The 13,797-nt window shown below is 36.6% G+C and overlaps 1 protein-coding gene across 2 annotated transcripts in view; it reads right to left on the reverse strand.

Moving 5' to 3' along the window:
• The window catches only part of btbd11a (BTB (POZ) domain containing 11a), a 148,085-nt gene extending 139,943 nt beyond the window's left edge, over positions 1-8,142 (reverse strand). For both annotated transcript variants that reach the window (XM_067390962.1, XM_067390961.1), the window contains exon 1: positions 7,060-8,142. In XM_067390962.1, the coding sequence (XP_067247063.1) occupies positions 7,060-7,927 (868 nt within the window). In that variant the 5' untranslated portion in view covers positions 7,928-8,142. The remainder of the gene's footprint in view (positions 1-7,059) is intronic.
• Positions 8,143-13,797: the final 5,655 nt, after the last annotated feature.

Here is a 13,797-nt window from a genome sequence, read left to right on the forward strand (position 1 = left end):
ACTGAGAAAACTTAGTCGGCCGACGAACAGAAAACTGCCCGATGGTGTTCCTGCCTTAAGACCATGCACCAAGTGAAAAATAGCCCAATTTTTGAAAACTTGTCTTGAAACATTGTGTCCATAATATGACTATCAGGGCTGGAATGGGACAAAAAATAGCCCTGGCATTTTTGGTCCAGGAGGCCCACCACTACAATCCAGAATCAGTCCAGTCAGACACCATCTATATACATACATATATTCAAAATACACACACACACAGAATAAAGAGATAAATGACATAAACATGGCTTTACACTTTTAAGGTTGGTCTAACAGTATATTCGGGTAAAAAATAATACAGAAATTAAAAAATTATTCCAACATAAAATTATGGAGCACCGGACATGACATGCAGGAAAAAAATAGTAGGCTAAATCATGCGCAGGAATTGCTATTTTGTTCCTTCGATTTATAAATCATGCGCATGATTTATAAATTGAGGGAAGGAATTAGTAAATCGTGCACATGATTTAGTAAATCAAGGGAACTAAAGAGTAAATTGTGTGCACGATTTAGTAAATCGAGGGAACTAATTAGTAAATCGTGCACATGATTTAATTTTTTTCTTCTTGCATGTCATGTGCAGGGCACTGTATAAAATAACACCAGATAGACTTCATTGTAAAAATTTAATTAATGTGATCAGATTAATGCTTACAATTAAAGTTACAAAAGTTATTCAGTCGAAAGCAGCGAGTGATTTCATTTATGTCATTTGTTCTTTGATTAACATGAGAGACAGCAGGAAAATTAGGCTGCTGTCACTTTAAGAGGTTATGCATGGATCCAATATACTGTTACATAACATGCAATTTTTTCTCAACTGTTTACATTCCAAAACTGACTGTGTTTACCTGAATACTCACCATTTTGACATAATTTTGTGTGTATTTGTCCATTTAAGTGCAATAAGACAAAAAAAAAAAAAAAAGTGATCAGTGGTGCTCGTGCTTTTGGTGTGAGTACAAAACCTGGCCTAAAATTATGTGCAATACCTGCAACCACGTGCCAAAATTCGTCCCCTGTAACAACACTATTCAGCCAGATCGAATGAGATGAGTGAGTGAGAGAAGGCGGGTGTGTGTCAAACTGTCAAGTCGCCGTCGGAGATAAGAGAGAGCAAGAACACACAGCTATCGGTTTATCGATACTGCAGAAAATGAGCACTGGAGTCATTTCAGATATTTCGGTATACATATCGAAATATCTATAGTTTTGAAAACACTAGCGCGCACACATTTATTATATATTACACCAACAAATGGGCTGCTGTCCCTGCTTGAGGCCATTCTTTGTCAAAAAAACTAAAACAAAACAACAACAACAAAAAAAACAAACACTTGTATTGGCCCCAAAGTGCGTCGGCCCGCTGGGAAAATGCCCGGTATGCCAGATTATCAATCCAGCCCTGATGACAATAATCATTGGCTTATCAGCCAGAACTAGTACATTATATATCAAGGTGTATCAATGATTTATGAGTTATTTATGACGGTCCCCACAGGCTGGTGTGGAGTGGGTGAAATCTGGCTGCGAGCTGTCCGTGCTGCAGCCCTCATGAAGAGGAGTGTTGTAGAGAATCACGGCTGACAGTGTGTTTCACCGTTGGCCTGAGCTCAGCGTGGGCTCAGAATATACTCATCAGCCACCTGCTGGAGCAGCATTCTTACAGTTTAATCCTTCAGAGAGGTCAGGGGGCAGCACACCATGCACACTGACTAAGCAGACCCCACCAATACGTCATTTGGCAGACGCCAGCATCTAGTAATCAAAGTCTTACAAATAGTAATCCACAGCTGATTTAAACGCAAATCAATATGTAACTGCAAATATATGGCATAGGGTCTGACATTTGCAAATCAGGGATTGTCAGAGTTGGAAATAATTTTTGACATCAAGTCAAGGTCAAGCTCAATCAGAGCAGTGTGGGAGTAATGATGTGAGATACAGACTACAGGATGAATTGTGACTAGCACAAGGATTGAAGTTCCATGATTTGAGGACTTCAGGATTCTGCTCTCATTTGACTGAAGGATTGATTGCTGTTAGAAATACTAAGCAACTTAAAGGGATAGCTCACTCAAACTGAAGACTGCTACTCGGAATCAATTTGTTCCAAAATTCTATGACTTACTTTCTTAGTTAGACATCCTTTTTTTTTTTTATTAAAGGGGACCTATTATGCCCCTTTTCACAAGATATAATATAAGTCTCTGGTGTCCCCACAATGTGTCTGTGAAGTTTCAGCTCAGATCATTTATTATAGCTTGTCAAATTTGCCCCTATTTGGATGTGAGCAAAAACACACAGTTTTTGCGTGTGTCCCTTTAAATGCAATTGAGCTGCTGCTCCCAGCCCGCTTTCCAAAAAACGGTGGAGCTTTAACAGCTTGCGCTTCTGTTGCTCACATTGAACATTGTTCAAACCGGAGTCGGACACTGATGGAGAGACTCAGGAAGAAGTTACAACTTTTAGAGTGCAACTGGACATTTCTGAATGATTGGTTTATAGTTCGACTCATCGATTAGCATGTGCCGCCATGTTAATCTTTTGTGCAAATCCACTGTTGAATTGACCCTCGTTTGTGAAGCAGTCTGGTGTAAAATAAAAGCATGGCAACAACACTGTACTACAACAACTCTTCCTCTTCTTTAAAGCAGCCAAACATGGCCTCGCCCCCTTTGTGAGTGTTCCCGGGGGCAGGGTTTATGTAAATTTTAGTTATGTAAATGTCACCAACCTGGGAAGAAGTTTGTTGTAGTCCTTACCAGAAGTTTGTTGTAATCCCTAAAAAGCGATATCTGCAAAAGGAAATATCTCCCTTTTCATTGAACTTTGAGCGTCGTAACTTTGCAAGATGTTGTTTATGCTCAAACAGCAATATTACACACTAACTAAAGTTAAAAAAAGTGAAATCATACTCAAGCACCCCTTTAACATTCAATTAAACCATTAAAACAGAAATCAGGAAATTGAAAAGGCAACAGAATTTGGGAAAAATAAAACAGAATTTGGGGGAAAAAAATATTTCGCGGGGCTTTACATAAGCACCATAAAAATATATTCTGCGCTATATTTCCAATTCTACTAAAGACTGCTGAATCATTCATTTGATTCATTTCAGTGAATCAGATTTGGTTCATTAAATTGATCAAAAGTGACAGGAAAGACATTTATATGGTTACAAAAGTTTTCAATTTCAAATAAAAGCTGTTCTTTTAAACATTCTATTCATCAAAGTATCCTAAAAAATGTATCAAGGTTTTCAATAAAATATTGAGCAGCACAACTGTTTCAGCATGATAATAATAATAAATATTTCATGAGCAGCAAATCAGCATTAAAATGATTTATTTAGGATTATATGACACTGAAGACTGGAGTAATGATGCTGAAAATTCAGCTTTGCCATGCTATGAATGAATTACATTGAAATATATTCAAATAGAAAAGAGTTCTTTTAAACATTAATGTTTCACTGCATTTTGCTCATAAATGCAGCCTTGGTGAGCATAAGAGACTTTCCAAAACACTGAAAAAAATTAACCGAAACTTTTGAATGCTAGCGTAAATATATGTAACAGAAATGCCGTTGATAGATTTATAGATTTTGGAAATGACATATGGAGTAAGTTGGTGCATTCACTGCATTTTAAATCTCCAAAACATACTTCTTAAATCTGCCATACATTCAATATGATACATCAAAGACTTTACAAGCTTCAGTTAAGCAGCTGACCGTCTACTGCTTTGGTTTTGAGTTCAAAACACCCCAAAGCAACATTTCGCAAGCACATTTAGGCAGTGTAACTATACCTCTCACTTTTCAGGTGTCTTGAGGGACACATTTCCTGACTGACATGTAGCCTATATACGCTTGACAAGTAACAAGTGAAACGACTGCTGTCAGCAACTCATGAAAAACAAATTACACCAAAATCGAGGAGCGACATTAGCTATACATCAATAATAGATGTGGAGGGACAGCTTGTGCACCGAACGAAATTGAAGAGATGCAATATTTTGCGGGAGGCAACAAAACCTTTCATATCAAGAAACAAAATTGCATTTTCTTGGCTTATCTGGGACTCACAGTCTGCTCTTTTTGCGGCCACTTTCTTCCTACATAAGACACAAAATCCTATCAAAAGTCCTTCTTGCTCTTTTATCCTAATATTGGGGTCTTCACGCTAATTTTCTTCCAACTTTCTCATTTCACCGTCTCATCTCAAGTCATTGCTCTTTCAGGATCATTTTATGCACCTTCATCACCTCTCTCCAGCCTTTCCTGACATTGTCATTTTTTCAATTGGTCCCTCCACACATCTTTCACTTTAACTTGGTCTCTTTATTCTCCTTCTCTTGCAGAGAGAGCATTATTCCTGTAAACGGCCTGTCAGTTGCGTGTGTCGATAATCAGCCCTGCTGGGTGGGCCACGGAAAATTGATCATAACCACTATTCAAGTAACTATACACTGTTGGAAAGGAATGCACGTATTCGAGACAAGCGAGGAGTCGGGCATGAAAAGAGCAAGGGTGAAGGGAGAAAACGAGATAATCATATAGGAGAAACCCACATATATCAATCAATCAATCAACAAATCAGTAATGCATAACAAGCATAGACGTTTGCATACAAAAAGTTCTTCGAGTTTAGTATAGGAGCTGATCATCAACCAGTGCTGCAATCATTGTATTCTAAAAGCTCCTAAGAGCAACTGCAATTTGCTCCAAAATTGACCATTAAGGCCACAGTGACATGAGGCCTTGCAGGAAATGTGCCAAAAGCTCAGCATTGGAAAGGTGGCAATCTTTTGATTAATTTGAATACTGCCGGTGCAAAAACATACTTTTTTTTTTTTTTTTTGATCACACAATTTATTTCATCATAATTTTTGCAACACTATAAAGGCTTTAATCAAGGACAAATCCAAAATCTATTAAAGGAACAAATCATTTTCTCACCCTAACATCATTATAAATCCATATGACTATATTGTATGGCACAAAAAAGGTGAAATTGTATGGAAAAAGAGAGCCAGGTACATTCTTTAATTATAAAATAAATGGAAATTTTAAGCATTTAAAAAGTGATTCATTTTTTCAAGATTCTTTGAAGAATGGAAAGCATTTAATTGAAATAGATTTTTTTGATAAATGCAAGTATAGTCATAAAGTTTACGTTAACTTCAGTCTCGATTCATTGTAAATGCATTGAAAAGAGCAACTGATACATTCTCCCAAATTTCTTCTTTTGTGTTTTACAAAAGAAATAAAATTATACGGGCTTAGAATGTCATGAGGGTGAGTAAAAGATAACAATTTCCATAAACAATGACTAAGGTGGCTAGAACAGATGTGAAATTCTGTCATTAAGTACACACCCTCATGTTGTTCCAAACCCATTAGACCTTCGTTCATGTTCGGAACACAAATTAAGATATTTTTGATGAAATTCGTGAGTTTTTTTTTTGTTTTGTTTTTTATCCCCCATTGAAAGCAACGTAATTACTACATTCAAGGTCCAGAGAAGTATTAAAGACATTGTTAAAATAGTCAACATGACTACAGTGGTTCAACCTTAATGTTATGAGGTGAAGCAAAAACAAAATAAGTTGTGTAAGTTGCGCTTTAGACGCTAGTTATTTTACTTTATAACGCGTTAAATATTGATATTTTTCTCACATAAACGCATTGCTTCGCTTTAAAAGGCCTTTATTAACCCCCTGGATCCTTGTAGAGTACGTTTATGATGGATGGATGCACTTTTTTGAGCTTCAAACAGGTGGTTTCAGTGCACTGCCATTATAAAGCTTGGGAGCATCAGGGTGGTTATTAATCTATCTCCGATTGTATTCGTCTGGAAGAAGAAAGTCATATACACCTAGGATGGCTTGAGGGTGACTAAAACAAGGGGTAATTTTCATTTTAAAGTGAACTACTCTTTTAAGGTTGAACCACTGTAGTTGTGTTAATTATTTCAACGATGTCTTTACAACTTTTCAGGACATTAAATATGGTAATTACATTGCTTTCCATGGGGGATAAAAAAAAACCTCTCAGATTTCATCAAAAATGTCTTATATTGTGTTCCGAAGATGAACGAAGGTCTTACGGGTCTGGAATAACATAAGGGTGAGTAATTAATCACAGAAATGTCATTTTTGTGTAAACTATCCCCTTTAATGTGAAGCTGGACATTCAGCTCTAGAATTCTTTAGATCTTTCAGTCTACTCTCCAACTGTGCGTCACATCAGACTGTCAGAGAAAGCACAGGCATGCCTGTGGTGATGTAAAACAAGTGTCAACTGCTGGAGATGCATCATGAATAGCAAGTGTGGAATTTCATTGTAGGAATCGTTATTGTTTGCTGGAATCTGCCTCAACCATAAAAAAGACCAAGCCCAAACTGAACACTCTCTAACTGGAAATGGATAAAAATGTTGCTAATAAGACTCCTTGATTATGCCATCAAAATAAGCCCCTCATGGCAGAAACCAAAAATGAGTTTGTTTCAACAGGTGGAGGGAAAAGGTACTGCGGCACACAGTGTGAAGCCCTTCCTGTTGTGATTGCACCTGTTATAGTGTCTAAATGAATAAGAAGTCTGAAAACAAACATCCTGCTGGGACTTACTCACATCCCCCCACAGAAGTTATTTATCTTGAGAAATAAATAAATCAACAGTGCTGCAGAGAAGCAGATATCATTTATGAAATAGGGAACACACACAAAGCTACCAAGTGAGGAGGTGATTGCTAGCAACTGTTATGAAACACCATTTCTATAGTTTTATCACAGAAGAAGGCAGGTAGGAGGTAAGTAGGCAGATTGTTGACTGACCTCAAAATAGGTTTGTGACTGAGTTCAGGTGCAAATTGCATCACAAAACCAGCAGGAATCAATGACAAGAAGGGCATGAGCTGGTCAAATGAATATATAGCACATTCTAAATATTAAAAAAAAAAAAAAAAAAAAAAGTGTGTGTAAAAAATAATAACAAGCAAACATTTACCGCTCGCGTTCTTGCCACAAATGAGGTGCTGGTACGGCTGCAAGAGACCCCACAGCTCCGAATCGTTATTTATGGCCTGTTCCAGGGACTCCACGGAAAACTTTGGCACTCCGTTCTCCTTTTCCACCAGCGCGCTCCTCTGTACCCGGCTGAACACCTCTCTGAAGAGGCTTTCCATACAGGCGCACAGGTAGATCGCCGCGTGCTCATGGATGCGCAAGGCCACCCGGCTATCCACCATCCACCTGAAGAACTTCCCTACGGAGAAGACGAGTCCGCATCGGGTAGATTTGCCCCGGCTGAACTTATCGCCTGTGCTCATGTTGTAAAGCGACAGCGCGCTGAGCGCCGCAGTGATGCAGTTCACGGAGATGGTCCACGAGAGGACCATCTTGATGGCGCTCTGGATCTCGTGCTTCGTGCATCTGGCGTAACGCAGACTCAGGCGCTGCGCCTCCCGGGCGATCCTCACCAGCGCGCGGCTGACCAGCGCGGAGAGCTTGGCAAGGATCTCCCGCGACGCGTTCCCCACGCACAGCTCCTCGTCTTTGCGCAGCGCCACTTCCACCTCTCCAAGACTCCACGGCACGTCCTCCTCCAGCTCGGGCAGTTTAGCGCACTGGCCCGAGCACTCCAGGATCTCCGTGTCTTCCGCCAGGACGGTGTTGACCGTGTCCAAACTGTTGTGTCTGCTGTGCATGGATTCAGTCAGATGCCAGCAGTTTCCCCCATGCGCATACGACAGATGCGTGTCCGAACAACAGAGCGACACGCTGGACGACCTGAAGGAATCCGCTGCTCCACCATAACCGGAATCGAGCGTTAAATCCTCCAGCGTCCTCGCCGCTGTCTTACCCTTGCCTGCCATGGCTGCACCTCATAATGTTAGGCTTATGCCTGATATTTTAAAGAAAGCCCAAAGCGCGTACCTGTGGCGCGCCCTCTCCTCGGAGCAGTATAGGAATGTATTGCCACCTAATTTCACGCGCAAACACTAATTTGCAAGACAATTCGTTTAGTGTTTTGGTATGGTAAGTCACCAGAAAAATATATATCTCTCCAACGCGTGCCTCTGCTCTCAACTTTGCGTGCGTGATTCGAGAGCTCAAAACGCCTTCACACCAACGACTGCATCATTCACTGCGAAACCACTCATTTGGGGAGGAGCTATGCAAATACACCACTCATAGGGGAGGGACTGCGTATATAAATCACTCTCACACAGGGAGGGACTATGCAGAAAGACAATAACTCATGATCACATCAACAGGCTCCAAAACTACATGGGTGCTTTTTCATTTAAAAAACAGTTAAAAATAGTGTTTTAAAATTGTAGCGTCTTCTATAAAACTATTAGGCCTATCGAAAATTATTAGAGCTAAATAAGCCAATCACATATATACGCAAATTGCAGATTGTTAATTTAAAAAAAAAAAAAAAAATATATATATATATATATATATATATATATATATATATATATATATATATATATATATATATATATATATATATATATATATATATATATGTTTAGAAGAGATTATGGGGTGTCCCTAATAAATATTTATTTATGTCCAAATATGCAGACAGAGATAATTATATATATATATATATATATATATATATATATATATATATATATATATATATATATATATATATATATATATATAATTATCTCTATCTGCATATTTGGACATAAATAAATATTTATTAGGGACACCCCATAATCTCTTCTAAACACTCTTCTCTCTTACCATCTCAACACCCTTCTCTATAGCCAGAAGATGTTTACGCGATGATTCTCAAATTTGCAGATCAAAGCAATCTCTTGCACAGCTTCTGCACCTTTCATCTGTCTCAAACCATTTAAAATTTAACTCAGGCAATTATTTCAGAATTGTCAAATTGTCAAAAAAATCAGAAATGAGAATCGGTTTAAACGGGTCTGGGTTTTGTGTGTTGAATTATGCAAGTGTTCTGGTTTGACAAAGAAACTAATTGTTTTGAAGTGAGATTCAATCTGTCTCCTTATCAAGTTAATTATTAAAGTGATAGTTCACCCAAAAATTGATTGAAATTCTGTCATCATTTACTCACCTCCAAGTTGTATGAATTTCTTTGTTCTGCTGAACACAAAGGAAGAAAGTTTGTAACCTTTGGGGCACTATTGACTTCCATAGTAGGAAAAAAAGATTCTATGGAAGTCATTGGTGCACTAGAACTGTTCAGTTTCTCACATTTTTCAAAATATCTTCCTTTATGTTTAACAGAAGAAAAACATTTATACAGGTTTGGAACAACCCGAGGGTAAGTAAATGATGACAGAATTTTCATTTTTGGGAGAACTCTACCTTTAATAGGCACAAAGAGAGCGCCATGGAAGGCGACGTTTGGTGCATTGATAGAGAAATGTTGCGTATCTAGCGCCATCTATAGGTGATTTAGAGTAAATATCTTTTATTCTGTACTTGAGTGGTTATCCTCTCTGTATTTCAATCACTCACTTGTCCTATTATCACAATATTGCTCTATTCTCACACAGGCAACAAATTTGGGAAAACATTTCAAATTAAACAGGAAATAACACCACAATGTATGAGAACATTTTCGAATCATTAAATATCATGCCAAATAGTATGCATGCAGTAAAGATGGTGTATGTGACACATTCAGCAAAGCTTGTGAATATGGTGGTATAGCAATATGGCAGGAATATTGTATAACTGAACCTGTAATTTCCACTTGACTGTTCACAGTGGGAAAACATTATGACATATTATGGATAAAATTCAATGCCATTGCACAAAAGTTTATTTTCACTATCAAAATCTATATTAAACCTTTTTTTTTTGCATCCAGTGTCCAGTGTTCTATTCCTTATTCCTATAGGATACATTTTTTTTTTTTGTAACACTTTAGTTTAGGGTCCAGTTCTCACTACTAACTGGTTGCTTATAGCATGCATATTACTTGGATATTGTCTGTTTAGTACTTATAAAGCACATATTAATGCCTTATTCTGCATGACCATATTCTACATCCCTTAATCCTGCCGAATACCTAAACTTAACAACTACCTTACTATTAATAAGCAGTTTATTGAGGCATAAGTCGTAGTTAATAGTTAGTTAATAGTGAGAAATGGACCCTAAATCAAAAGTATGACCAAATAAGTCTGTAAATATGGACAATAATTTTTTTTTTAAACAGAAATGAACTAATTATTTTAGTACTGCAGTGTTTATGTTATTAAAGGCACTTATTTAACTGACAACATTCAGTCTTAATAAATAATAAATGTTATTGGGCATTTATTGACATTTCATCAATTCTACATATTTTAATTACCTTAGATATGCACTGTGCATGTGAATAAATCAGTGTGTGGCAGGCTGGGATACAGAGGTTATCCTTCTTAATTGAGATTTCTCCTTCACGTTCTCCTAGAACAAGATTGCTTGTTGCCTGGAAACACAAAGCTGACAATGTATTTGGATCCTATGAACTCCCATAAGAATTCCATCTTATAGACACACAGAAACCATTATGGTTATATCAGGATGAAAAGAACAAGTATGAATAAGAAATGTGTAATTAAGTCTAGATCTCCAGACTCATTCCTCATCTGGAAGGTTTAATTTGGTTACACAAATACTACGGATAATGTTATATGATTGGCGATAAATTGCACAAGGAACTTCACACATTCAGATATTTTTCAAGATATCACTCCACTGGAACGGCAAAATTCATACATAAATAATGCTGAAAGAAAAATGATGGTGCACCACACTGAGATGTAAATATGCTTGGAACCATTTGAATGGTAGCATTATGTAATTGGTAGCTTAATAGATTATGGCATTTAGGAATTTGGATATAGTTAAAAGAGAAAATGATTTTCCAAATCAATTATCCAATTATTATCAGCTATAGGCAAATATAAATATCGAACTCATTCTTGTTCAAATGGCGAGAAAAACTCAGCATCATTATGACCAGGACTTTTATTTTAAATCAGATCAGTTCAAAATGATTTTATAATAGTGTAACACATATTTCATATCATACTGAATTACAGGCAAAGTGTACACATTAATAATGGGTGTTCTTTGATTTTTATGCTTCTCAGACTTGCTCTTCTATTAAAGGACATCAAAGCTTATTCACTGATGCAGGTCTGAACTGAAAGAGGGGTTGTAAAATGCACATTTGAAGTATTTTCTTTACTAATGATCAACACTGGATAACAAATCGTGCTTTCTAAATACAGCTGTGCTCATAATGCTTAAAGGGATAGTTCACCCAAAAATGAAAATTGTCACAATTTACTTACCCTCAAGCCATCCTAGATGTATATGACTTTCTTCTTTCAGTCAAACACAATCTGAGTTATATAAAAAAAATATTCTGGCTCTTCCAAGCTTTATAATGGGAGTGAATAGTTACCAATATTTTGAAGCTCAAAAAAGCACATCCATCCATAATAAAAGTAATCCGTTAATAAAGGCTTTCTGAAGTGAAACGTATGAAAAAATATCCATATTTATAACTTTATAGAATATAATTATTAGCTTCTGGTAATGGTTGTCCGCACATTCACAAGAGAGTCGAGTTCCGGCGTATAAAGGAGTAGCATAAACTTAGGTGTATTGTTTTGCTCTATCCTCTGCGCTTCCACATTCGTCAGTGTGTCAGGTCAAAGTTTACTCTTGTGCTGTAAATGATGGAAGCTAGTGATTTATAAAGTTATAAATATGGATATTTTTCTTACAAACGCATCGCTTCACTTCAGAAAGCCTCTATTAACCCCCTGGAGCCATATGGATTATTTTAATGATGGATGGATGTGCTTTTTTGGGCTTCAAAATTTGGGTTACTATCCACTCTCATTATAAAGCTTGTAAAAGACAAAATATTTTTAATAACTCTGATTGTGTTCGACTGAAAGAAGAAAGTCATATACACCTAGGATGGCTTGAGGGCGAGTATTTTATGGGATAATTTTCATTTTTGGGTGAACTAACCCTTTAAGCTTACACAGCCTTTGCAAAATCTGTAAGATATTTAGCATTTTTAAAACATGAGTGATCATACAAGTTGCATTACAAGCTCCACAAGACAAAATAATACAAATTATCTTGTTCAAATGTGAACACATTCTTGGTTAACAATATGTGTTGGTTAATTTAGTATGTTTTAAATATGCCGGGAAAGCAAAGACCTTTCAGTACCTGAGGGTTTTTTCCCCCCAAGAACTGTGGGCCGTAAACAAACCAAGGACTATAAGAGCATCACCTGATAAGGCAACACACAGTATTAAAGAACATTAAACATTAATGCAAACATTTTTACAGGATCATTTGTATATGTTAAATCTTATTCATTTGTCTTTTGCAATGGGTCTATATGTAAACTGGGGTCATTGGGACACTTTTTGCCAGAGATGACTTGGAAAAAAGTGTCCCAATCACCCTGAATTCACCCCTATCTGTTTTGTCAAACAGAATAATCAACAGGGTGAAGTCAGTTAAAATGGGCTATCAGGTAAAATGGGCCAAATAACGTTGTAGCGTCATATCTCTTTAAATTTTTACAGCCAATCACAATAATTAATCTTGTATTGTTGCTTCAACACTTGTTGACATGTAACAATAGTTTTGACTGCTCTGAGTTTTTAAGGGGGCAGGGCAGAGTGTAACATGAAGCTTGTCAGAGAAATTGAAAGGACATAGTAAATTTCATTCATCACTAATAAGGGTACTAAAGCAATTATAATTAACCTTACCAACAAAGTAAATGTTTATGAACAATGTTTTGGCATGCTCTTTCAAATAAAAAAAATAAAAAAGTTGAATTTAAAGAAGAAACTTTGTTTTTTGTGAAAAGGATCATTTTATTTAGAAATGGCTGGTTAAGCTAAAATGGGCTGCATACACACACACTTACGCAGAAATTGAGGGTGAAAATAGGTTTATAGGCCTAGATCCATACAAAATCTTAAGTTTTAAAAAAAATGCATTGCAGACAGCATGGCAGGAGGACAAGCAAAGGAAGTAAAGATAAGAAGAGAGAAGAGAAAGTGAAAGAAAGGAATATAAGTACAATGATAAGACCTATAGCTACAGGAAATGTTAGTAATTTTTTAGTTTTTGTCAAAGATGTTCTAATCTTTAACAAAAAGTTTGACAGATATTTGACAAGCGTACACACATGCATGCACACAAAACACACCAATGCACAGAAACACACCTACAACATGATCAGTTCATTTTTAATAAAATATTCCTTCAACTTTGTATTTAATGAAATACATTTATAGTGTTGTTGCTGTGGCACACTAAAGACAATAGTGTCAATTTACTGTTAAAAATAAAATGATTTTAGCCAAAATTACCTGTGTTGATCTTTTTTTTTTATATATATTGGCCCATTTTACCTGAATGTTGTTGCTGATATTCTAACTCTCATAATTTTAAAACAATTATGCTTTTTCATGTTATATATATATATATATATATAAGACACCCATGCTAATTTATAAAAATATAATTAGAACTCATGCATAGGTTATTTGATTATATTATAAGTCATTTTAGCTGACTTCACCCTACCTAAACAGTAAGCAAAATGCAATTTTGCTTAAAAACTGAACGTGTCTGCCAGCACTTCTTGTAAAGAAAAAGTGTTTTTAACAGCAGAACTCAACAGCGCCATCCTGCTTCAGCAAAG

Source organism: Chanodichthys erythropterus, chromosome 8, assembly GCF_024489055.1.
Source record: "Chanodichthys erythropterus isolate Z2021 chromosome 8, ASM2448905v1, whole genome shotgun sequence".
NCBI lineage: Eukaryota > Metazoa > Chordata > Actinopteri > Cypriniformes > Xenocyprididae > Chanodichthys > Chanodichthys erythropterus.